This window comes from Phoca vitulina, unplaced genomic scaffold (assembly GCF_004348235.1).
Source record: "Phoca vitulina isolate PV1807 unplaced genomic scaffold, GSC_HSeal_1.0 scaffold30, whole genome shotgun sequence".
Lineage (NCBI taxonomy): Eukaryota > Metazoa > Chordata > Mammalia > Carnivora > Phocidae > Phoca > Phoca vitulina.
This window is the reverse complement of record NW_022589733.1, coordinates 10267192-10293731: the sequence shown is the minus strand read 5'-3', so window position 1 is coordinate 10293731 and position 26540 is coordinate 10267192. Positions and strand designations below refer to the sequence as shown.

The 26540-nt window shown below is 46.0% G+C and overlaps 2 protein-coding genes across 5 annotated transcripts in view; both read left to right on the top strand.

Annotated features, from left to right (window-relative positions):
* The window catches only part of CSNK2A2 (casein kinase 2 alpha 2), a 39951-nt gene extending 31214 nt beyond the window's left edge, over window positions 1-8737 (top strand). Inside the window, exons 10-11 of one of the 4 annotated variants that reach the window (XM_032424524.1) lie at window positions 15-109; window positions 5825-8737. In XM_032424524.1, the coding sequence (XP_032280415.1) occupies window positions 15-91 (77 nt within the window). In that variant the 3' untranslated portion in view covers window positions 92-109; window positions 5825-8737. The other 3 variants (XM_032424525.1, XM_032424526.1, XM_032424522.1) reach the window with 3 other exon arrangements.
* A 4921-nt stretch (window positions 8738-13658) lies between these two features.
* On the top strand, window positions 13659-26244 carry CFAP20 (cilia and flagella associated protein 20). The gene is made up of 6 exons (XM_032424495.1): window positions 13659-14013; window positions 23301-23380; window positions 24109-24220; window positions 25012-25200; window positions 25550-25660; window positions 26160-26244. Exons 1-6 carry the CDS (start codon window positions 13930-13932, stop codon window positions 26163-26165), a joined length of 582 nt encoding a protein of 193 aa, XP_032280386.1. The 5' UTR covers window positions 13659-13929; the 3' UTR covers window positions 26166-26244.
* The last annotated feature ends 296 nt before the right edge of the window (window positions 26245-26540 follow it).

Below are 26540 nucleotides of genomic sequence, written 5' to 3'. Positions count from 1 at the left end.
CTGTTTTCTTGCAGACCCCGTGGTGAAGGAGCAGTCCCAGCCCTCTGCAGACAATGCTGTGCTTTCCAGTGGCCTCACGGCAGCCCGGTGAACACTTGGAAGGCGACGGGTAATGCGGCATTGATGCTTGCCAATAAATCCAACCAACCAAACACAAATCTGGAAGGAAAACTACAATGTGATAAAAAGAAATTCTAGTCATTCCTTCTAAATGCAAAGAAGAGTAAAGACCTAACTGTCTGTCAAAAAGCAAGAAATCCCCCAGTACTAGTCTGCAGGGAGCTGCCGCCGCGGCAGCATGACGATGCACATAGTTCAGGACCTGAGGGAACACTCCCTTTGGAATGCATGGGAGATGAGAGACTCGGAGTTGTTGTACATTTACCTTTATTTAACAGGAGACCACTGTTGAATTAACCCGTTCAGTCAACAAGCTCTGAATATCTGACTTCCTATCTATTCCACTGTGGTCTGGGTTTCCTTTGGTGAGATTCAGGCTCAAGTTTTAGCAAAACGTCAGCAGTCTATACTGACACACCAGCCTCATTTACGAAAAGGAGATATTAAAACAGTGACAGTATTTTTTTTTTTAAGCTCTTTTACAAATTCATGTTTTATGTATTTTTTTATGACATGAGCTCTCTAGGAAATGTACCTCATCCCTGCAGTTTTCTTCTGAGTGTATTCATTTGGGAGCAAACTGCAGTCACTCACAAGAGGCCCCTTTGCCGTCAGCAGGCATCACTTGAAACCTTGTGACGCCGTGAACAGGTCCATCTGTCTCCTCAGAAGTTTGATGCGAAGTGCATAACTTGGAGCTCACTGTAACCTTTGTTGATTTGCCTAACCATAAAATCTTGTTGCTATTTTTTCCGTGTAGCCTTTTTTTTCCTTTTGCAGCCTTGTAAGGAAAACCTCACCATTTCCCAGCACATACATCCCAGTGTGTGTGCCTGTTTTCGTGCACCTCTCTGAAACAGAGGCTTTTTGGTCACAACCATAATGAAAGTTGGAAAGTCGGTCTTCAGGCAGATTAGGGAATGAGAGAAACATCCTATTAGAATGTATTTAGGAATGACCTATTGGGTGAGAAAAATGTACTCCCACCCCCCCCCACCACCACCCTTTTTTGCCTCTTTTTATCCCCACGAGAAGCAATTTCCCTCTGTAATCAGGGTAAGCTGCATCTTGACACTCTGAGAGGTCATGTGTGAACGTGATGGCAGAGCTGTCCTTCTCATGTGCAGGGACTGGGGTCATGTGTGCAGGGCCAGCCTGTTCCCCGACGCCTGAGCAGAGCATCATACGAGGGGCCTGGGGGGTTAGTTGGAGTTCCTAGAGCCAGTGTCAAAGCTCGGGATCTGTTGTGCCAGCCTTGTGTCAGCAAAGGAAGCTAGATTCTGCTTTAAAAAGAAAACAGTCAAGCTGATTTCATTTTGGGGACTTGTCACCAGTCTGGTTTGCAAGCAGTCCCCTCCCCCAGCGGCAGAGCCATGTCACAGCTGTGGGGACTTTACAGCTAGGCTAGAGCTCGAGGTGTCTATCCACATCAGACCATAGGATTTCTTTATTAGCTATTTAATAATGCCATACATTTTTATAAGGTTAGATTGTTTGAAAACATCTGTTTACATTCCATATTCCAATAAAATCGTATTGGTATTGGTAGCAGGTCCTATCTCTAAATATAGATTGTATTTTTGTCGTTTGGTCGGTGGGAATTTAAAATGCAAATAAAACTCTTAACTAGAGTTGAGCTTACAGATTGAAAATTAAAAATAAGACCCCAAAGCCAGAAAATGCATTCAGTTAAGATTCTCACACCAATACCACCTGCCTGTATTGCACATTCTGTATATTGAGGTATACATTTGTTCTACTTGAAAATCAAAGCCACGGCATGAGCTCTCAGCTGGACCTGTACTGGTATGTCAGGCCAAGGAAGCCTTCTGATGTGCCCTTCTAGGCAACACTGTTGGCAATTATCAGGGAGATGTGCCACTTTGTGTCTTTTTTGCCCCCTACCTCTCATCTCCTCCTCTGTCACTCACTCTCTCCCCTCCCACCTTTTTTTTTTTTTTTAAGTTGCCTGTCTGTACCAGGCAGGGGGAGCATACCGGAGGGTCTTGGTGAAGTAGTAACCCCATTTCTTTCCCTTGGGCTCCCCAGAGGCAGTGAAAGCACCTAGAGGAGTATAGTCAGGTGACGGACGTACCGCCTCTCTCCGTTGATCACGGGTTAGTCGGTGCGGACACAGCGGACCTGCCTTTCCTGGGGCTCCGTGACTGCAGCTCTGGCACGGGAGTAATTCTTGTTTCTGTGCATGGTTTGCTTCTCCACCACCTATACTTTCCACTTCTCTTCCTGCCTTAGACAGCATGACTGAGTTTAAAATGCCCGCCCCTTTCTGAGTCTGGTCTTGACACCTAGCTGGCTGGCTGGCTGGCTGTAGATGGTTCTTTCCCAAACTGAAGTGAGTCCAGTCCAGACCTTTTCTCCTACCCATCTCCAGAGCCATTTTGTGGCCAGATGGACCTAGCTCCCCCGAGATTTCAGAGTACTTAACCTAGGCTAGGAGATGGTCATGGAGAGTTCCAAAAGTGGGTGGGGGGAGGGGGCAGGGAAAGAAGAAGGAGAGAGAGTGTGTGAGTGAGTGAGTGTGTGTGAATGAATGAGTGGGAGTCTCCTCTCAGACTCAGCTATGGTATATTTACCCACCCAATACCCTTTTCGGTCAGCAGATTATTTCTTAAGTTCATCTCAGTATTTTTGATTAGCCATTTTGTTTGCTTTGTTACCTTATAACTGGTTAAAAGTGCCTATGATAAGGACTTAGTTATTTCCTAAAGAAAAGCAAAAAATGTGGGGAACAGGGTAGTGTTACACTATCATCTCAGGTCCTGCCTGTGTTCGACAACATAGGCCTGGTATGGTGAGAACAAAAAGTTCTTATGCCAAATACAGATTGGTCTGTCAGGGCTGATGGGCCACAAGTGAGCGTAAGTGCAAGGCTTGGCTTCAGCTGACAAGTCCCATGGTGAGAGCAGAACTGATGAGATGCCAAGTGATCTTTTCATCTGCAGGTTGCTTGCAGTTCGCTCTCCCCGGGATCGTATCAGCTGCCTGCTCCTGTGCCGTCCCTGTGGGAGGGGCCTGGGTGGGAGAAGCCAAGCGGACAGTGCAGACCAAGCATTCCTGGGTCTTCTCACCGATGACAGCAGGGCCGATGGCGGCTCTCTGAGGCAGGCGCCCACGCACCAGCCGCCACGCCAGGTCTAACAGACATTTTCTAGCACATGACTGCTCACAAGGCTCACAGCTGCTGTGTTCCCTTGCAGAGAACGAGGGGACTCGGACTGCTTGGCTGGAGAAGGCAGAAGAGCTTGTAATCCTTGGGGGCTCAGGCAGGAGGTGGTTAAAAGAAAGGGAACCAATAAGAAAAACAGTCAAAGGGTAGATCTTGAGGGAGCGTGACTTCTTGAGAGAGTTAGGGGGCACCACCTTCATGAGCTGGAATTGGGTCCTGAGATAGGCACGACACCTGGAGTGGTTCCAGCGGGACCGGAAGATGCCCAGTCCCAGAGAGCTGGCGGCCGTGGGTCTCAGCCCACACCTACTCAGGGAAATGACTTAAATTCTCCCAGGTGCTGTAGTAAGGATGGAAGCAAAACTATTTGGGGAACACAAGCAGCAATTGGAAGAATTTTTATATATGCATTGAAATGGTTCTAAGAGAGCCCACTTAGCCGTTTCCCTTAATGCCAGTTCAGACCGCACGATTTGTTTAGAAACCTGTGTTACTGCATGAGCACCCACAGGAAAAAGCAAACTTCCCACCTACAAATAAATAGGGGTGGATAATGAGCAGAGTTAAGGTCATTGAAATCTAAGCCATTCCAAAAGCAAAAGCAGGGTCCACAGGAGCACACGAGAAGCCAGTTTGTCAGCGAGCTTAATCAATCTAAGATGGCATAACGTCCTGCTTTTAAAAAACTAACCCCAGGGTGGGAGTGGGGGAGGGGAGCTGGTGGTGCAACATCTGGCCAAGAAAACCAGTAATAACATACTTTTGAGCTCTATGGATGTGTTCATGGAAACAACTACGAGCAGGTGCTGAGGAGGCTGGGGAAAGTGATGTGATGGGTTATACAGCTGATGAGATGAGTACTTCTTTGTAGAGACTCAACAATGTGCTACAAATGTGATACTTAATCCTGAACTGCATGTATTGGGGATTGTTAAAAAAAACTTTCATTGAATCAATAAATTAACAGTTTTGCACTTGCTGGCTTTTCTTGCTGTAAATGGTGACTAAGAGCTTGGGACAGAAATCTTGACACCCCATGGAAAGCTTGGATAAATCTTCAAGACCCGTGGAGCCAACTCTTTCCTTCTGTTTGCAGAAAAGCGCCACTGCCTGGGTTGTGATCCTTTCCAAGTGACCACTTCCGACACACTTGGCCACCTCTTTGTATCCCTGGATGACTGATGTATGACTGATGCCCTGCTGCCCTTAGACGAAAGACAAATGCCGTGTTCAAGCTTGTTTTCATAAATAAAAATGTTGATAACCACCACCTTCCCAAGCGAGAAACCAGCCACTGCTCTGGGGACCTTAGGCTTGCGTTTCCTGTGTCTTGGGGGAGAGGCGGGGTACACCTTGAACTGCAAAGATGCATGTATGGGGGATGCAGTGAATCCCAACCTTCGTGTGGAACTTTGCTTTATCGAGAGAGGCGGGGCCAGAGTGGTATCCCGGTGGGGTGCGTGCGGTTCCTTGGTACTTGCTTCCCCCTTGGGCACCTGCTTCTGGGATTGGCCCATTTCAGTGCGCAACTTTCACCTCTGTGGCAGAGTGCTCTGCGTTGATGAACATCTCTCTCCACCCCCATTCCGTGCATCACAAGCAGGCACACGCTATTGTGTGTCTGCATTTGGCAGATGGTGGTGTCTTTAATTAGTGTGCTTTTCCCTGACGGATCCCTCTGTGGCGCTGGACGCTTGGAAATCAGTTGCTGAAGTGCTTAAAGACAAATAGTCCTTCCTTTCTTAACCTTCCGCGCCATGTGGCCTTTATCAAGAACGTAGAACCCTTCCTTGACCCAGGGAAAGTTTTCATGAAACGTTTCTGTGACGGCTTCCCGGGGGCACAGTCCTTTCTCTTGTTGCTGTAGTGCCGATCTCTGAGACACTGCTTCTAGAATTCTGCTGCTGGCCTCTCACCGCCCACTTCACTGTGCTGGACATGGAAGGAGAAATCGGGTTTTCAGGCCATGCCACACTGCTGCTCCCAGGGGAGAGTTAAAAAATATTTGAGCTCCCTTTTTGCTCTTTGTTTATTAGTGGACTCGGCGCTTTCCTGGCGTAAATACAGTCATCTGATTATTAGTCCCGAGATGTCCTCAGTAAATTGGGTCAGGGCTGATGGGGATCTGGGGTTGGACTGCTGAGCTTGTGGCTTGGCTGGCGCAGAATGGTCAAGAGGCCTCTGTGCTTCTAAATCCGTGTTCTGGACCCAAGAGGTGGGGAGGAGGCCTAGGGGACACACTCGATATCCGGAGCTTTCCCCTTGCTCTTCCCCGAAGACCGTGCCTAAGACCGCCTCTGTGAGTGGTGATCACAGGAGGAAGAGGGTATTGCTTGAAACCTGAGACCATAAAGTTAGCTCTTACTAGGTTTTCCACAAAGTGGCATGGGAAAGTCCAGCTTGCACAGTGCTCCCAGCACTTCCAGAGAAGGAAGCCACAGGCAAGTGAAGGCCTGTCCTCACTCCGGGTCAGATTGATTAATGCCATCTTTCCCCTCCTCCCGTCTCTCTCCCCAGGTCTGTTGCGGTTCCTCCCATTTTTCCATAAGCAGAACAAGAACCAAATCAAACGTCTTAACGTGTGTAGAGAGATCACGTTCCGTGAGCAGACACAAAATGGTGGCAGGTTTGGCCAGCACGAACCAGACCAACCGAAGGGCAGCCCACCACCGTATATCAAACCTCACTTCCGAATGTAAAAGGTTCACACGCCTTTGGCTTCCTGTTGACTTCCTCCTGACCCAGAAAGCATGGGAAATGTGAAGGGTATGCAAAATGGTTGTTGGTTACTGTTGCCCCCCTGCGCCCCCTTGCCTCAGCCTGTGGCCACCTGTTTTTCCAGCAGACCACGGTAACTAGCCAACCACAGACTCCACAGTGGGGGCACGGGGGCAACATATGGCATGACGGGCAGTTACATATTATAATTTTAAAAGTATATATTATTGAATAAAAGGTTTTAAAAGAAATGTATGGAGAGTTTTCAGTGTGGAAGGGGCCATGAACCGAGACCCGTGGCCACAGAGGACTGAGTGAAGTAGAAGAGCATTCGTGCCAGGTTCTAGCCAGAGGAAAGCAGGGGGAGTCCCGGGGGTGAGGAGGACCAGTTTGAAGGAAGCTCTTGACCAGAGATGAGAAGTTGAACAGGTACCGTGAACGACTCCTGGGAATGGGGCAAACTGCAGGTGACTCCAGTAGACGGGGGAGCCAGGAGAGCCATGTTTTGCCTTGACCCTTCTAACCCAGTGACTAGGTGGTAAACAAATGTCACCTCTAGTGATCTCCGGGGGATGCCTTAGCCCCTTATTTGCTTTCCTATTGCTGGGGGTCTCCACAGTTCATTCTGCCTCCCCATTCGGCCCCTCTTCCCTGTGGCCCCTTCTGGAAAAGCGTCTTACCTTGGAGGCTGGTTGAGTCTGCGGTCGTGCAGCAGGGAACGGGTCAGGGGTCTCAGGTCCAGATCCAAGGGCTGCTTCTTGCCTTCAGAAGCTCCCGTGAACTGGAAGGAAAAGCGGCCTGGTCGGCTGTGAGAGAGGGTGCGATTAGATTTGTTAAGTGAAAACGAGACCCGCTTTACAAACCAGCCTTCCCCGGCTCCCTCGGGCCTGCCGTCCAGGACAGCCGGGCCGCGAGGAGGTAAAAGCAGCCTCAACCTGGTGGCCGCCCAGCTTTGCCTCTGGCTGTGGCCTGCGCCCTCCCACAGCGTGTCGCGAGCAGGAGTGCCGGGCAGACCCCGATGCCCACGCGGCTAGTTCCCCACAAAAGCCACTTGGTCCCACAACATTCCTTCTTCTGTCTTTGCTGCTTGTCCTGAACAGGTGACTGTGGGAACCCAGGTGTGGACACTCACAGTTTCTGAAGCGGTTGTGGGGGGAAAGCAAAGAGGCCCCTCGGGGTCGCCACGGCGTCAGTGTCCCTTGGAGCAGCCTCTGTCGTATCCAAGCAGTTCCACAGGTGTGGGAGCCCGAGACTGTGCCTGGCCCCCGGACACCAGCGAGGAGGGCCCGCAGGCCCGCTGCCAGCAGACTTTGTAAGGCCAACAGGACGCCGAGCGGATGGACTTGGGACTTTCCAACAGCATCGCGGGCCTGGTTTTCTCAAGCAGGCTCTCTCACGCGGCCCTTTTGACTCAAGTCTCTGCAAATTTCTCGTGGCCTCCCGGGACTCTGGGAGACGGTATCTCCATACCTCGACATAATGAGCACACCCCCGAAGCTCCTACAGACATGGTGCTTTGTGTGTGCACGTTTATCTACATGGCACATCACCTCCGTGTTTACCTGCCGGCATTTGAGAGCCTTCCCAGATGAGAAGGGTCTCTTCAGAGTAGGTGCTGTTGATGGACTTGGGAATTCTTAGATGCCATGCAGAACTTGAATGCTAGCTCCCCATTTATCTTCTCAACCAAGGTGCTCTTTAACTTCCCCGTGGGAAAGTCTTGTTTTCCAGAAACCTCTCAAGCGTATCAGATAAGTGTCTTTTTTGTGGATGATTACTACTGGGTGGGAGAGAGTTTGTGGCATGAAGGGAAAGGAGAAGTTTTTGCTTAGGCTTTTTTGACCTTGAGAGAAGGGGACAAGGGACCTGCTTACCCAAAAACAGTCTATAAAGCTCATCCACAACGTGCTTGGAAATCCAGAACATCGATTCACATCTTTTCAATGCTCCTGCTTGAGTTTGGGCTGTTTAAAGTAACGTTTGTTTAACTTTCCTGACCACCAAAGTAATAATATGCTCATGGCAAAAAATTCAAATGTTACCTAAAAGTCGATCATGAAACCTTCCCCCACCGCACCCCCCCCCCCATCCCATCACATACACACACACACGAAAACTCTTTCCTCCTTTGGAGGTAGCTGTGGTTACATCTGGCGTCTATCTTGCGATTTTTTTCCTTCATGTTTACTAACAGTTAAAAAATCATGATGATTTTTATTTTTACAGATATGTCACCAGGCTACACATTCTTTTTTTGCAACTTGTGCTTTTCCTGAGTTGTGACAATTTCACTGTAGGCACGTATAGATCTACCTCACCCATTCTCGTGGCTGGGTGGCGTCCCAGTGTGTGACGTACCAAAGGCAAAGCAGTCCCTAACTGATGATAGAGTCTCAGCAGAGCTATTCCCAGTACTGCTGCAGTGAACACATTTGCACATACATTTTTACACAGTACATTGTGTTTGTGAGATAAAATCCTAAAAAGGAATTACTGTGCCATATGTTTTGTTTTGTCTTAGGCATTGCCATGATTCAGAGAAAGCAGCCTTCTCTTTCCTTCCGTCACTGGTGTAGGTTGGAACCGTGATGCCTTTAGCCATGGAATTCTTGTGGGGCTCTGTTAGGCGCTTGGGACACGGTGCCCAGAGTCGTCGAGCTTTCCAGCGAAGCAGGAATGTTTGAGACCTGGAAAAAAAAAAAAAAAAAGGTGTTGGCGCTCCCTTAAGAAAGTTATAAAATAAAAAATTAATAAATGTAATTACATGTCTTTCCAATCCTATGAGCTTCATTGTTATTTGCTTTAAAAAAATATTTTTCTCATGATAGTGAAGTGTCGCAATCACCAAATCAAGTAATTTCAAAAGCAATTTTTAAAGATCTTTTCAAGAAAATACAGGGAAAAAGTTACCTTAAATATGAAAAATGGCTACCTTTTAATATATTTGAAATGCTATAGGGAAGCCTTCAAAAGTAAGCATGCAGAGGGGGCGCCTGGGTGGCTCAGTCGTTAAGCGTCTGCCTTCGGCTCAGGTCATGATCCCGGGGTCCTGGGATCGAGCCCTGCATCGAGCCCCGCATCGGGCTCCCTGCTCGGCGGGGAGCCTGCTTCTCCCTCTTCCACTCCCCCTGCTTGTGTTCCCTCTCTCCCTGTGTCTCTCTCTGTCAAATAAATAAATCTTTAAAAAAAAAAAAAAAAGTAAGCATGCAGGGGGCTGGCAAGTGTTACAAAATATCCCTGGGCAGAGGGGTGGGTATAGAATGGTGGAGCAACACTTTGAGGAATATGCAGCAAGCTTTTAAAATGTCCATTTCAAACGCATGGTGCTAAGTGAAGAAGCCAGACTCAAAAGGCTACCTACTAATTCCATTTATATGACATTCTGGGAAAGGCAAAATGTAGGAAATGGAGAACAGAACTGTGGTTGCCAGGGATTCATCATGGCGGTTGGGGGGTGATAACAGGAGAAAATTTGGGGGTTGATGGAACTGTCTGTATCCTAAATATGGCGATGGTTATATGACTCGGTGCCTTTGTCGAAACTGTACACCCCCCCAAAAAAAGTACATTTTACTGTTTGAATTAAAAAATAAATTTTAAAAATAACAACGTGCAGGGACCCAACAGAGTTCCATTTGAACTTCACTCTCAGATGAGCAGGAGCCTCATCTGCCCACCACTGCATCTTTTACTGAAGTCGTCAGGACTGATGGTCTTTGGATATAACCACTGGTGCTGGCATGCAGTGGTGCTCCATCCACTAGCTGAACACCCAGTTCCAAGGCACACTTCCATCTTTGCTCCCAGCTAAAGGGTGATTCTCCAGGCACAACTATTCCCCTCATTGCTATACCTTCCCATCCTGATCAGCAAGGAGGGGTAGGGCATAAACCCTGCCTTGCAGTGTGTGGCAAGTCCCTTGTGTCTCTCGGAGGCCAGTGTTCAGAGTTTCTGGGCTCTGACAGGAACGAACACTGTCCACAGACTTTGCACACTGAAAAGGTATTAAAAACACAATTACTGGTGTTTCTAATACCTTAGTTATTAAAGCTGTACATTTAAAATCTACTTTGTGTTCTTAACATTAATTTCCAAATCTTGTTCTAACTACAAACTCGTTAGTTTTGTATATAAACACTTTTGCTTATTCCTTGATTAATGCTCAATCAACTCAAAATTCTAATGGGTTACACTGTAAACATTGCTTGTACAATTAATCTAGTTTCCTTAGACATTTCAAAGTCAACCACATATTTAATCTGTTTGATTTCCATAAACATTTCCAATAGCTAATAAGAAAGACCTAAAATTGGGTGAAGTCTTCCTAAGCATTCAAATATGAACATCCTTAAACTCATAGATTTAATAAATCAAAATCTTGAAACAGTGTTTATAAACTTAAAATGTCTTCAACATTTTTAAAAATTAAAATCATAGATCTAATTTCACATTCCTTTAAGTATTTCAAATGAAATTTAAAGTATCAGATTCTCTAATACATTTATCTTAAATAACAAAATACCACAATAATCAGAAACTTATTCCTCACTTTGACATGGGTTACTGATATCATGGCTTTGATTTACTTGCCATAATCTCTGAGTATGTTTTGATATCCTACCAAGGTGACCTATCTAAACTGAGGACTGTGATACATTCATGGTTCGAGATTCTGGGCTGGTCAAGTACTGGTTGCTACTTCTGCAATGGTTTTACCCAAATTTCAAGTCAACAAACTAAGCCCCTTGCAGTAGTAATGGGGTTTTCAAGACCACCCCTATCTTGTACCTCACTCGATGATGGTTAGGATTGTTACCGCTTCTGAAGTTCTTAATGGCCTGATTTGCATCAGTTGAGCTTCCTCACCCACTACCCAGATCAGAATCCCTTTACTGCCTCAGTAAATTCTGCTTCCTTTCTATGTATTACTTTCTTAACTGACTCATCCACCCCATTCTAATTATAGAAATCATTGAAGGAAGCAACTCATTAGCAAGATTTTTCTTGTGTTTTGTCATTACATGACTTCTTGTTGATGAAGGGAAAACAATCTTAAAGAATTATAGTGTTTAATGCATTTTTCTGTGAGAGACATCTGTGGTTTTAGGTTAATTTGGGCTGCATTACCTTTGAAACAAAAGTAAATGTCAGAGATGACCATTTGGCTCTAGTCTACTCATCCATCCAGCCTATGTCTGCCATGATGGTGGTACTGTGTACGTGCTAAGATACATGCACAGAAGACACAGTCTGCATCTGGAAAAAGCATACCAAATTTAAATCTACAATGGAGCCAACTCACTAATTTATGTTCTCCAAACCTTGGATCAAATCATCTTTACTGTAGCCAAGGCCATAATCACAATCAACTCTGAAATCCAACATAAGAAAGAACTGAACACAGTTCAGGCAGACACTTACTGAGAATGGGTAGTTAGGAGAAGCAAACACTCATTTTCTCCATCAGCTTGCTCATTGATCGGCTATCTGTTCAAGGCCCTTGGGCCCACACTTGCTCAAGGTGTTCCATTTTAGCTGAGGAGAATGCATGGTTAATGAGAGAAATGTGAGCAGGCAAATGGGATAGGTGAGCCCCAATTCAGAGCAGAAGGAGATTTCTCTTGGCTGGATGGGTGTGGAGCTACTGAGTCCAGAAGAGACAGAGCCATGCTGGGCCTGCAGTGACCAGGATCACTGGTCTGATTCACTGATTCAGCACATACTTACTGCATTCCCACTTTTTGCAAGCGCTTGGATTGGGTACTGGGAATACATCTATAAGCAAGACAGATCAAATTCTTTCTTCCAGAAGAACAAAATCAGGGGAAGGGAGATAGCAATAAGTAACTATATAGACAATGAAGTGATGGTAAGTGCTATAAAAAAAATAATAAAGTGGGGTAGGGGGACAAATAGTTGGGAGTTGGGGGGGTGCCATTTCAGGTTGGTTGTCGAAGAAGTCCTCTCTGATGAGTTAGTATAGTGAGTTGAATAGTTTCTCCTCAAAATTCATGTCCACCCAGAACATCAGAAATGGGCATTTAGGGGCGCCTGGGTGGCTCAGTCGTTAAGCATCTGCCTTGGGCTCAGGTCATGATCCCAGGGTCCTGGGATCGAGCCCCGCATCGGGCTCCCTGCTCTGCGGGAAGCCTGCTTCTCCCTCTCCCACTCCCCTGCTTGTGTTCCCTCTCTCGCTGTGTCTCTCTCTGTCAAATAAATAAAATCTTAAAAAAAAAAAAAGAAATGGGCATTTATTTGGAAAGAGGGTCTTTGTGGATGCAATAAGTTGAAGGTCTCAAGATGATGTCCTACTGGATTCAAGGTGGGCACTAAATCCAATAATCGGTGTGCTTATAAGAGGAGAGGACACAGAGAAAAGCTATGTCAAAATGGCAGAGAGATTAGGGAGTGATGCTTGCCACAAGCCAAGGAACACCTAGGGCCATCAGAAGCTGGAAGAGGCAAAGCAGGATCCCTGAAAATTTTAATAACAATCAAGGGATAAATTGTTCACCGGCCTAAAGTATATAGAGTCCCCAGAAGTCATCCAAAAATAACAGTTTCATATAAAAAAATTTGATTTTCTGCTCTAATAAGATCCATATATTCCCCACCCCCCCCCAACCACCACCACCATGTCTGGAAATTCTGCTTAGATTGTTCACAGGGTTGCTGTGAGAATTAAATGATTTAGTAAAGGCTAAAGCTCTTAGTATAGTGCCTGATACCTAATAAATGCTCAGATGATCTTAGCCATTTGTAGCTGTTTTGATGATGATGTTAACAGCAAACTCCTTTTCCCTCAGCCACAATACCCAGCACAGGCCTGGGCACACAGTATGATATTGAGGTAGATGCTCAGGAGTGGTTCGTCTCCAACATTTGGGATTTCTTCCACACGCGAAATAGCAGAGCTTATTTTATGTCTTTTTAAAAATGGTCTAAGTATTAATTGATTTAAAACAGCTGTTGATTCAACTCAACCAACTCAACTTTATTTTGTTTAATTTTATTAATTTCTGCTTTTACCTTAATGTTCAGCCTTTTTTTGTTTGCTCGTGCATTCCTGGTAATACATTTTCCCGAGAGCACTGGTTTGCATCCCACAAGATAACGCGATATATTCACAGTGACTCTGTTGATAATTAAAGCAATGATGCGTATAAGGCGCTTAGCAGAGTGAGTGCACAATAATGGTCGGCTGCTTTAACCTTATCCCGCTCTTGGCCAGCATCTATTTGACATTCTCAGGACACCAGGTAAGCAGTTGCTTAGCCAAGCCACCTTACGCGCCTTTCTCCACTTTTCTTTTGCCCTTGTAACTCCTCCCAGTCCCTTAAGGGGCGGGGCCAGGTCTTCACGCCCCTGACCCCACCCCCGCCACGTTTCCTTGACACCGTGCGCGTGTCTCACACATTCTATAATCCTCTGTCTCCTTCCGCCTTCTAAAAGCAACTCTGGGGGACTACGACGGAAAAAATAGTCCCTTGACTACAGAGTTCTTTCCACAAGGAGGCGGAACTGGGGCGGGGCTTAAGAGCGGAAGGGACCGGAAGTCCGTGATCCTTGTGGCAGGATTGGGCTCCGCGCGCTCAGGGGGCGGGTCAAGCAGGCGGAGGGATCCATGCTACGCGGCGCAAGGCCCACCGCCTCCACTTAAGGCGGGGAGAGCAGCTCGGGCGGCAGTTGCTTTGGTTTCCGAATTGAGGTTGCTTATTTCTTGTGGGAGCTGAAACTCGGGGACGTAGCGTTTCGCGTCCAAGTTTAGCCGCGAGTGAATACAGATCGGGCGGTCAGGGGCGCAGCTTCTCATCTTCGGACCAGGGCCGGCCCCTGCTTTCCCTTCGCCACTTGGTGCCCGTATCTAGGTCGGCTCCGGCGCGGCTGGCCAGGCCGCGGGCGAGATGTTCAAAAACACATTCCAGAGCGGCTTCCTCTCCATCCTCTACAGCATTGGCAGCAAACCCCTGCAGATCTGGGACAAAAAGGTTAGGAGCTGGGGGGCGGTGGCTGGGCGGGGTGCTGGGGCCGCGCCCCCTCCTCGTCTGGGGGCTGGGGACGGGGTGGCGGGTAGTTGTGTCGAGTTGGAGCTCCGGGGTGGCCAGGTGGGCGCTGCTGTGACCTGTCCCCAGGCTGGCGTGACAGAGGCGCGCGGTGGGGACGTCGTGTCAGCAGCGGGGGGCGGGGGGTGCGTGTGGGGTGGGCGTAGCTGGGGTTTAAGTGTCCTGTGGCCGTGGTGTGGTTGGGACAGTGGTCCCTCGCCGCCGTCTTGACTTGGTCAGTCAGTTCCTCAGAGCCTCGGTTTCCCCATTTATATAGTGGGATCGATAGTGCCCATCTCCTACCGTGAAATGCATAAACTTACTTGAGTTTGCTTTGGGAACACGCAGATGAAAGAAGCTGCTGTTCATTGATTTCACAAATATTTACTGATAGCCTGTTTTGTGCCAGGCACTGTGCTGGGCACAAGACACAGAGCCTTTGTTCCAGGCTACCTTCTAGGGGCACAGCCAGAGGCAGTTATGTTTGGATTTCATTCATTTGCTCCTTTCCTTCCAGTGATCTCAGACAAGGCGGAATTCGGGGGCCTTTGGCACCTGCTCCACATTCATTGCTTCTTGGGGTCTATGCTATGCCTTCCGTGCTTGATGTCTACATCAGAAAAATGGCAAAATTGTGATAAAGTTTTGTTTGCAGTAATAAGCTCAGAGCCGGGTACCAGCCTCATTATTTTTATTGAGGTATCCACTGGATAACATTTTCACTGACCCCGGGAGATGATGACCCTCTCCTTCATCTCCTGTCTTTTTGGAGATATTGAATAGGGGATGTGTGTGTCTAGCATGGTCTAGTTGTCTCATGCATATTCCCAGTCAGCTATCCCTTTTTTTTTTTAAGGATAAGTTAAGACAGGCACTCTATTGTGGAAGACAGGTGATTCCTTAGGGGACAACTGAAAGAAGTGGTATGTTGAATGGTGTTTTTATAGAGATGGATGTGGAGTAATCTGAATAAGCAGTTTATTGGTAATGAAGCCAAGAATCTTGGATTTCATCTCAAAACAAGTCTTCCTATATCCACAGATAAGCGTTTTGGGCCACCCAGAGATTGGGTGAGAACACAGATAGCCTTCTGCCTGTCATCACTAGGGAATTCTGCATTTCCAAAGCAGCTTTGAGGGTGGTGTGTTCTTTTTTTTTTTTTTTTAAGATTTTTTTAATTTATTTATTTGAGAGAGAGAATGAGACAGAGAGAGCATGAGATGGGGGAGGATCAGAGGGAAAGCAGACTCCCCGTGAGCAGGGAGCCCGATGTGGGACTCGATCCTGGGACTCCAGGATCATGACCTGAGCTGAAGGCAGTCGCCCAACCAACTGAGCCACCCAGGCGCCCGAGGGTGGTGTGTTCTTAATGTCATTTTTATAAGATAGTTGAAAGATCTGAATATAGTGAGTTGTTTGGGCCTTATGCTTATGTGAAAAATCTGACCAATTTTCTTTCCTCTTTCACAGTGCTTCTATCCACAAATTCAGGGTAATACACAGGAAAGCAGTTCCTTAATTTTTTCCTTACGTTACTGAGGTTTTCAGTTCCTTCGTTTTGTTCACATTGGAATAAAAGCTGTAAACTGAAATCGCATCTCTGCAAAGAGAACCTGGAGTGAATGTACATGAGAACTTTGTAAGGATGATGGCTTCCCAGCTGTGGCTTGACTTAGTTATGGGCTGTCAGGAGGCATGGAGAGAGTGACCTGTGTGCCGTTGAATATGAAATTGTAACAAAAGTGTCAATATGAGGCAATCGAACTAGAGAATGGGACTAGATCTAGGAGAGGTTTACAGAGCAGGTCGGAGAACTTCCAGAACTTCCAGCGGTAGAGAGGCCTCAGCATTTCTAGTAGGTGAAACTTACCAGAGTTGTCCATTTTAACCCTTCCGGGGCTTGATCTTTTGTAGTGTGTTTTATTTTTCAAATGTAGCTCTTTGACTAGTCAACATGTTTACACACGGAATATAAAAGCAAAGTAACCATGGTGCACTGTGTCCCGTAACAATGCCACTAGAGGTCGGATGGTACCCTAATGACATAAACACGTGTGAAAACATTAGAACAACTGGCAGGGTTACGTGGAGTAAATTAAACAGACATTTTGGCAAAGAAAACATTTAGAATAACACTCATTTTAATCAAAGTTCTTGTAATAGTAAAAGTTAATTATGTTTTCTACTTTTCGTATTTAGACTGAAAAGTGTTTAGGGGTGAATTTTTTCCCCTGCGGCAAGAAAAGGGAAGGGAGGAAAACGGCAAGTTTGGGGTCAGATCCATAGGCTTTGTTGTATGTGTGCCTTTTCTTGACTATATTACAAAGTCCTCAGGAAGTGTTGGGAATCCAACCCAGTTGGGGAAACACTGGGAATTGATATACTTATCAAAGATTTATTGAGCAACAGTTAAGTCACAGGTGCTGTGTAGATTTGGGGAGATACAAAGAGAAGAAGACATGTTCCCTGCTCTCAGGGAGTAAGGAAAAGTTGTAGTAAAGGCAAAGTTTGATGGAGGGAGGGGTGGACAAATGACCCTGACCTTTGCCAGTAGGTATATATGGCTATTTTTGCTGTTTTGATTTCACAAACTTTACTATTCTCCTTTTCGAGTTTATGAAGACAGGATTTCTATAGCTTGTTTTCTGTGAAAAATTAGGTTTGGCTTCTGTTCAGGCTCTGTCTCCTTATGAACGTGAGGAGTGAATGCCATATTCTTGATACCAGTGAATTGACAAACTCCATTTTCACGGGTGTGGTTACTAACATTTGTAACACCTGCGTTTATCCATCACTCTGAAGTTCATACACTGCCCCCATCCCATCCTTCAAATCTCAAACGTTATTTCACTGGGAGCTTAAGTTAGGTCTCCTGTGTGCGCCTGTGGCCCTCTACATCACACTGTATGGCAGTTGCCAGTTTATTGTGTATTTCCCACTAGACTGCAAGTTCCTTAAGGGGAAGAAAAGTATTTTACCTTAAAACCCCAGGGCTAGAGTTGGGACAGTGTGGATTTGTGTCCTGGCTCTGCCCTCTGTCCTCTGCCGTGTAACCTTGGGCAAGTACTTACCTACTCAGTTTTCTCATTTTGTAATGATGCCACCTCCTCCCATGGTTATGGAGATTAAATGAAGATGTATATAAAATGCTTGGCAACAGAGTTATGGCGTACAGTATTAAATAGGGTAGGAAACTGAGGAATTTGCTCAAGAGTAAATAAGTCTATACCTGATGCCTAGGAATAGGAAGTGCAGTAAAGTCAGACTTCGGAAATTAGAATAATTTTGTCATTTACCAGGGCTTTCCCAGTCCAGAAACCTTAACGTGGCTCTCAGGCCACACAGCACATGGTCTGGTGCCCGCTTCACTGGTTCTCCAGGCTCACCTCCCCCAGGTTCCCCCCTCAGCAGTGACCTCCCGCTCAAGTGAAAGAGGTCATGTTCTCGAACCTTCAGCCTGCTATACCTGACGGTCCCTCTGCTGGGACTCACCCTGCCACCTCTTCTTTAGTCTCTAGGTCACAGCGCAAAGGCACTTCCTCAGTTTATGTTAGCTTATATCCACTTGCCCCTCCAGGTTAAGTTCATTTATATCCCCTTAGAGAATCTCTACTTCCTTTTCATCATACTCCTCATACTTGAAATTAGCTTCTGAAAATCTCTATGCCTGGCTACACTGTAAACTTCCTGATAAAGACCTCTGTGATTTTTTTTTAAAGACTTTATTTATTTATTTATTTGACAGAGAGAGAAATAGCAAGAACAGGAACACAAACGGGGAGTGGGAGAGGGAGAAGCAGGCTTCCTGCTGAGCAGGGAGCCTGAGGCAGGGCTCGATCCCAGGACCCTGGGATCATGACCTGAGCCAAAGGCAGACGCCTAACAACTGAGCCACCCAGGCACCCCAAGACCTCTGCAATTTTTAAAAAAAATTTATTTGAGAGCACAAGAGAGGGAGGGTGGGTGGTGGGGGGAGGGACAGAGAGAGAGGGAGAGAAAGTCTCAAGCAGACTCCCCACTGAGCCAGAGGCCAAGGTGGGACTTGATTCCATGACCCTAAGATCATGACCTGAGCCAAAACCAAGAGTCAGACCTTAACCAACTGTGCCACCCAGGAGCCCCAAGGCGGCTAATTTTTCAAACCAACAGCTTAGGAGAAATTAGGGGTTTCTTGATGTTCCCTTAACTTCTGGGACCAGCAGATAATACATTTACTAAAGGACTTTTATGTTTAATACAGACATTACTTCTGGTTTGTAAAGAAAATACCAGATGGTTCTCTTCCCATCTATGCCTGTATAAAGCATAGTTTTCGTATTTCAACATATAAGTCTAATATACTAAAAGTCTACTAGATGAGAATGTTAATTCCTACCAGCCTCTCTGCCTTTCTCGCCTCTCACCTTGTCTTTCAGCTGCTGCTGATCTTCGCCTGTTCCAAAGCTAAATATTAGAACCAGACTTTTTGTGGTTGTTGCTGGATAGTATTAGATTCCCATTCCCCATTCCTAATTTTATTTACTTTCCCTGTTCCCAATTTTAAAAATGAATTGTCTCCAGAAAAGTCGTTTCCACACCCTAGTTTTTAATTAGCAAACCTTATTGGTACGTTGTTAAACTGCTGTGGTTTCCAGTAGCAGAGTCGAGGGCATTTGGATGGGAAGGTAGTACAACTGTTGGTTGTTTTTTTTTTTTTTTTCCCCCAGATGTTCCCTGGATCAGTCTGATGATGTTTATTATTCTGAGTAACAGCTTTTACTATAATTGGGTGAAGGCATGGGTTTTAGTTATACTTGCCCTTGCAAGGCATTGCTAGGAAGACTGGTTAGCAATGCACTTAATTGACTCGTTGGAGCCTGCAAAGCCCTAGCCTTGAGACCGAGCTATGCCCAGCTCTCCCCACAGAGGTCTCCCTCTGCTTGTTTTCAGACTTAGATCCCAGCCCCTAGCTGCGGGCAGAAACTTTCCTGCTGAAATGGACAGCTCTAATGGCTTAATGTAAATTGGAACATGTGTCATTAAGACTAGGATGCCAGATGGCTGAGGGCTCAGCTGTCTGCCAGGGTAAGTGGGTGGAGCCAGAGAAATGAAAGGTGGGGGTAGGGAATGCATACAACTCATGTGTTATTTTTAAAACACTTGAAGAAATATGGAGCATTGGCCAGCTTCCTCCCTATCCCAGGAGTACTTTTTTCCCCTCAGCTTGACCCTCCTCCCTGGAGCTTACATTGAAAAAAAAAAAAAAAAAAATCAGTGTTCTTTATTAGTTGCCCCAGCAACCATGGAAAGCCTGGGAGAGTGATTGCAAGAAGGGCTTGAAGGTTCCCTTCCTGGTGTCTGCAGAGGCTGAGAACTGTTCTCATTTGTAATAGCTAGCAGCCTGGGTTCTGCAGCTCATAGCTTGGGGACGGCAGTTGGGGGGGGGCGGTAGCGGGTAGGTGGGGATAGTGAGTTCATGAAAAAAATATATAAGATTGGCTTTGTTTATTTTTTTGTGGGAATTAAACACTTGTAACTCACACCTTGATAGTGGGAATGTGTCATGAAATAAAAAAGAATTGAAAAGTCAAAAACAATTGGCACTTTCTCATTTAGAGAGGGAAGTAAAATAAAACCCACTTCTACCATAAGCAATAAATGCTGACCAGTTCATTTTTTCTTCATTTCAAAGCCAGGCCTGCTTAACAACCTCTGAACTAGAAGGAGCTAAGGAAAGGAAGTCCATGCTTTCTGAGGCCATGTATCTTGTTATATGTGTTTGTCAGAAGCTGGACTGAGGAGGGGGTGGCTTCCTGGAAGACCTTTACAATTTAAGGCGGTGACAGCCAGATTGCCAGGGCAGTTGGGAGGCCTTGCCCCAAATTGTCCACCCCCCTTTTCCCTTTGATCCTAGTTTTAGAGCCTAGAGAGGTTTTGGGAGGTTTCCTTTAAGTGCTCATATCTCTGGTTGATTGCGCCCCCACCCCACCCTGCTTTTCCAATGAGTTTGTAGCCCTGTGAACTTAATAAAGGAGAAAAATCATACTTCACTAACAAATCAACTTAATTTGATTTCAAAGCTCTGGCAGCTGGTGATATGAGAATACTTAAAACTCCAGACAGACTGGGGGGCATTCCTTTGAAAAAGCTGCCTTTTTTCCTGAGTTCTATTGTTTTATGGACTACGTTAATTAATTTTGTAGGAATTAAGTCTGAGTGTGGTGGTTGATGTGTTGTTGAGAGAAATTTCTCTTTAAGAAGTTATTGAAAGTCTAGCTAAAAATGAGCTTGCCTCTGGGGCAGAAGCAGAGGAGAATATACCAAGTCTGTTTTGGCTTCCAGTCTGTTGGCTTCTGCGTGCAGTGTAAGGCATTGTTTTCTTCTGTAAAGACTTGAATAATCGCATTTGCTGGAGTGAAGTCATCTGCTATAAACTTTGAGATGGGCAGAAGCAAGTTTCCTAACATTTCCTCCCTATGAAATCTGGCTGGGCTTTCTGGAGCTGAGAGAGAATTCTCACTGTGCTGGGAGAGACATAAGATTTGAGGCCATGCTTTCAAGCAGTGTTGGGTAAATTGCAACAAGTTGCCTTTTAGTTGTCCTTAAGCCCTTAATCTTTTCAAGTTAACCATCTGTTTGATAGTTGCATTATGTACCTTTTATTTTTATTTTATTTTTTTAAAGATTTTATTTATTTGACAGAGACAGCGAGAGAGGGAACACAAGCAGGGGGAGTGGGAGAGGGAGAAGCAGGCTTCCCGCTGAGCAGGGAGCCTGATGCGGGGCTTGATCCCAGGACCCTGGGATCATGACCTGAGCCGAAGGCAGACGCTTAACGACTGAGCCACCCAGGCGCCAGCATTATGTACCTTTTAAAGAAAGAATGAAGTTTTATTAGGTATAACTATAATTATATTAGCATTATTAGCAGTATGTCATAAAATTAGTGTTTGCATCTTGTTGGAATACTGGCGGCTCTTAGCAATGTGACTGCATCCTGTTACTTGGAAATGGAAATAATTTCTCGTTTGATTCCTCCTTCACCAACAAGTCTGATTTTCCCCAGCAGCTGTGGGCTAGCAAACAGAGGAGGAATATTGCCACTTCGGTCCAGAGTGTTTATATGGGGGATGAGGTGGGCAGTGTTGGCATGTGCTACACAGACCCAAGGCTTTGTGCTCTTAATCTCCCTGGGAAAGCGGCCCAGAATTCGAAGCAGGAGGGCATTGGGTGTCACCAGCTTTGTTTGAGAAGCACTTCAATGTGACATTTGTGTCTTAAGAACCTAAGAAATGCTACATTGGCAGAGATCTGGGGCCCATCCACCATGCATTCTGTCTCTGATAATGGGCACCAAAGGCTGATTTGTGGGAAAGCATTCTTCACACTGGCAGCCTCCTTGGCTTTGTGATATACCCCAGGCTCTCTGGCTTCCTATAATAGTCCATGGTGGATATGTTATCCAGGAATTTTTTTAAAATCCTCCTTGAATCTATTCATCCTTGCCAACTCTCAGGGTGACAAATTCCAGAAGTCAGCAAATATTTGAATGCTTAGTTTATGCCTAGCATAGTACCAAGCATTGTGGAAGATACAAATGATGCTTAATACTTGATCCCTACCTTTGAGCTTAAAATACTTTTTTGAGGAGACAGGACTCAGTTGCATCTTGCAGAAAAAGATGGGCAGTGATATTACATATCCCATGGGAACACCAAGCACACCACAAGTGGATCAAATTCATAGTAACAGAGGTCACAGAGACTGAGGTCTAAACACAAAATGCCATATTATTAATAATCCGTTTTGAAAAATACAACTATCTGTCAGACTTGGCACTGTGCTCTCTCTTTATATGCAAGCCCAGTGGAAGGCCAAAGGATTGAGTCATTGACTATGACAGGCCGATACAGCCATTTTCACTATACCTGGAAAAAGACTGCATGCTTTTGGTGCATACTGTTCTAAAGCTGCTTGATCTTTTTCATGTGTGAATACATTCAGCCCTAATAGGCCAGCCCCGTGTCAAAAATGCCTGTGCCTATCTCTGCTCTATCCATATTAGGTGCTTCAGAGTTTAGAGCTTGAAGGTAATTCTGCTTTCCCGAATTATTTTGAGAAGGGAAATCCGTATTGAGTATTGATCCCTCCCCATATTGTACCTCCTACATAGGCAGCAGACAATACAAAACAATGTGGGATGAAGTGCTAAATTATGTCCTCTAGGCTACATGAGCCAGACAAACAAATCAGAAAGAAGAGAGGTCGGTGTGGGATGAAATGCTAAAGAAGGGCTTCTGTGTATGGCAAAGATGAGACTTGAATTCTTACTTTAGAAAGTTGAAATTTAAGAGAGTCTTAACAATAGAGAACAAACTGAGGGTTCCTAGAGGGGAGGTGGGTGGGGGAGGAGCTAGATGGGTGATGGGCATTAAGGAGGGCACTTGTGATGAGCGCTGGGTGTTGTATCCCACCAATTCAGTGATTCACTGAATTCTCCTGAAACTAGTATTACACTGTGTTAACTAACTAGAATTTAATTAAAAAAAAAAAAAAAGAAAACTTCAAAAAACGGAAATTTAGGGAACAGAAGGTAGGGAAGCAGGAAGTAGGAGCACAGTGTGAGAAGCATTGTGGAAGATAGAAATGATGCTTCATACTCAGGGCGTTATGCTTTCATGTTTTGGTTGCCCACCTCCTCCTCAGTGGCATCCAGCATTCAGGCTTTCTGGCCGGAGTGCATGAGGCAGCGCGGGCCATGGAAAGCCTGGTCCTTAACCCTGACTCTCAGGATCCCCATTTGCATTACCCTGGGGCAGAAGCAGAGGAGAAAAATACCACCTACATCTGAAAAATACCACCTACATCTGTAAAATACCACCTACCTTGAAGATTTTTGTTGTTGCTAGGATTAGTCAGAGAACGTATAAGAATGTCCCTGGTGAAATAAATAAAACCTTTAAAAAAAAAAAAAAAAAAAAAAAGAATGTCCGTGGTGCACAGTGCGTACAACGTTATCCTGACGTACAGATTGCCAGGTCACCTGCAATTCCTGTTCTGGTTGATGGGACCCCGTAGAGAGGTAACATCGTGGCTTACTTCCATACAAGCTCAGTCTCCCATGTCGCAGAGATCTGTGTAACGCCCCAATGGCTACTGTGGTCTTCTTTAAATGGTCCTTTCGGCCTTCACAATCTTAACAAAGTTATTGCCAAATATTTCAGTACTGATCAGTTTCATTTTCTTCATTGTAGGTGCGGAATGGCCACATCAAAAGAATCACTGATAATGACATCCAGTCCCTGGTGCTAGAGATTGAAGGAACAAATGTCAGGTAGGCAGCCTGCCCGTTCACCCGGAGACCCCCGCACCGGCGAGGCAGTACGTTGTGGAGGCTAATAGCAGGGACTGCGGGGCCGACCACCCACTGGGGATCCAGCTCTGCTGCTCACACCTTGCCCCGGGCAAGTTGCTTAATCCCCCAGGCCTTAGTTTCCTCATCTGTAAAATAAGGATAACAGGACACCTTCCTTACGGGGTTATTGTGAAGATTGAGTAAGTGAATTGTGTATAAACACACTTAGCGCCTGCTCAGCCCATAGTAAGTGCTGTGTGTTAGTTATGTTATTATACGTAACCAAGGCTTGTGGACGTGCATGGGGGGGCGGCACTAATCATCCAGTGGGTGGCCTGGGCCACAGTGTGGTTTTCCGGGCCACAGTGGTCTTAGTTGGGGTTTTCTATCACTTGATGGCTCTCTTAGACCAGAGGGGAGTCTTCTCTCACTGCAGGAAATTGCTCAGCTCACCAGCCTGGCTTTGTTTTTCAGGTATTTTCTTGTTGATATATAGTTCTGTGTGAAGCTTGTGTTTCAGAGTCCACCATTGTTTGTTTGTTGTTTTTTTTTTTTTTTAAAGCATCCGGATTGAGGGATTATTGGATGATGTATCTGGATCTTTTAGATCTACTCTCCAATTTACCTCTTGGACCGAGTGTTTTCATGGTGTATACCACAGAGGAAAAGGCAACTGGTGTGTTTACTAGTGTCCCCTCTCTCTGCAGCACCACATATATCACGTGTCCTGCAGACCCAAAGAAGACGTTGGGGATTAAACTTCCCTTCCTCGTCATGATTATCAAAAATCTGAAGAAATATTTTACCTTTGAAGTACAGGTTAGTAGATGCACATGAATGTGTATACTCTTAGCTCTCCCAGAGGGATAGCCTGTCAACTTGCAGGAGAAAAGTAGCTCTAGGAAAGTATCCTTATCCTTTTGTGTGTCTTCTTTTCTGCCTCTGCTAGACACTTGATACGGCCATTATTATGACAACATAAATTTGGTATTAGTAATCAGACTTTCATGCCAAGTCTTTTTTTTTTTAATGTTTTATTTATTTATTCATGAGGGTCAGAGAGAGAGAGAGAGAGGCAGAGGGAGAAGCAGGCTCCCTGCTGAGCAGGGAGCCCGATGCGGTACTCGATCCCAGGACCCTGGGACCATGACCTGAGCCGAAGGCAGACGCTTAACCATCTGAGCCACCCAGGAGCCCCTCATGCCAGGTCTTTAAAGCAGCAGCAAGCACCTAGGAAATCTGAATGATAGGTATCAGATTTCAAAGCTTAAAGGTTAGAGTAGTGTCCATTCAATACTGGTTATTGTTGGTCTCTGTTCTAATATTTGTGATTTTTCAAATGGGAGAACGTTTATGAAATCTTTCTATGGTCTCTGGGCCCTCGGCTGTGTCATGTGCCCTAAGAAGCTGGTGTTGTCTCAGCAACGGACAAGATAAACTTGCTACTTCCGGGCCATCTGCATCTAGTGTGACCTGTATCTGGTCTGTTTATTCTCCCTTGGGCCTCAGCCTTGGGAAACCGGGCTGTGGGAGTTCAGGCCCTTGCCTCACCAAGGTTGTTTGCTTCTTCCAAGGTAGAGTTAATGTGGCTCTTTTTCTGTGTTTCATAGGTACTAGATGACAAGAATGTGCGTCGGCGGTTTCGGGCGAGTAACTACCAGAGCACCACCCGAGTCAAACCCTTCATCTGTACCATGCCCATGAGGCTGGATGATGGCTGGAACCAGATTCAGTTCAATCTGTCAGACTTCACTAGGCGGGCATATGGCACAAATTACATCGAGACCCTGAGAGTGCAGGTACTGGCTGGCTCCTTTCCTGATGGAGCCCCAACGGGAGAGGGAAGTCTGCTCTGCCTGTTACTGGCTTGTGGCCCTTGTGACAGAACAGTGGGGCTTTCTGGCTGAGTGCCCAGGTCACTGTCTAGAGGGCTCAGAGAGGTCCAGGCCACATCAGGTGTGTGCTCAGGTACAGTGGGAGCACATAGCCAGCAAAATATCCCTGTTGCCAGAACCCACCCCTAAGCCATGCTGAGGAGATGCCAAAGAGATGAAGCTTTGACAGCATCATGGGAGGGGCTTCATGAGAAGCAGGACAAGAGGAAGGCCAATCATATTTTGTTTCTTAAAAGAAGTCTTGCACCCACAGATCCATGCAAACTGTCGCATCCGACGGGTTTACTTCTCAGACAGACTCTACTCAGAAGATGAACTGCCAGCAGAGTTCAAACTGTATCTCCCAGTTCAGAACAAAGCAAAGGTAAGCCGGCCTTCCTCAGAGGAGTCCAGACGGTGGGTTGGGGCAGCCGGCAAGTGCGCTGTGCTGAGGCCAGCTGCGGAGCATCTCCATGTTGACCGAGGGGCCGGGGTACCTTTCAGCCTAAGATCTTCCTAAGGTCTTCTTCCACCATCAGCACTGAATCAGGATTAGTCCTGTGAAATGTTCTGTTACTGCTGTCTCCACCTCCACAAGGTGGTCCTGCCCCTGCCTGCCTCCTGCTCACAGGCCTTCCTTGGAGAACGTCTTCCATCCTCTTCCATCCTCTTTAGCAGCCCCAAATTACTAGCAGCCCATCGGTCTCCTCTGACAAGATGGCGGCCGCTTACGTGCCTGACTGCTGCTGACATTACACATTTCCGCACAGCCCAGCGTCCCCTCCGGTGTCACCAGAGGTGGGAGGGGGGCGGTTAGTGGCACTGACCATCTATTTTCTGATAACTTAAACTGATACCTCTTCTGTTTGTTTCTTTTTCTCCAGCAATAACTGGAATGCAACTCAAGGGATAGCCGCCGGATGTGGCTCTTAGATTAAAAAGGAAACTATCTGGAGGACAATGCAAAAAACAAATATTTCTATTAATTTACTGTGCTGTGGTTCTTTTATCTATTACTCGGTGTCCCCTGTTGTGGACACCAGTGACCATGCCATAATGCCATAATTGCATTGTAAGTGCAGTGGGAATAAGCTGTCCTTTGGAACATGAATGCTGGAATTTATCCTGCTGCCTGCCTCAGTGTGTGGGGAGATACACTTAACCACGAACTTAACAGATTTAAAGATGTCCCATATGGCAACTTCAGACCAATATTTCTTCCTACGGTTTGTGCATTGTTTTATATATTATCTAAATATATGTAT

Coding starts and splice junctions, on each gene's coding strand:
- CFAP20 (XM_032424495.1), top strand. CDS start 13,930: ATGTTCAAAAACACATTCCAGAGCGGCTTCCTCTCCATCCTCTACAGC. Junction 14,014..23,300: donor TGCAGATCTGGGACAAAAAG/GTTAGGAGCTGG, acceptor TCTTCATTGTAG/GTGCGGAATGGCCACATCAA. Junction 25,201..25,549: donor TCGAGACCCTGAGAGTGCAG/GTACTGGCTGGC, acceptor TTGCACCCACAG/ATCCATGCAAACTGTCGCAT.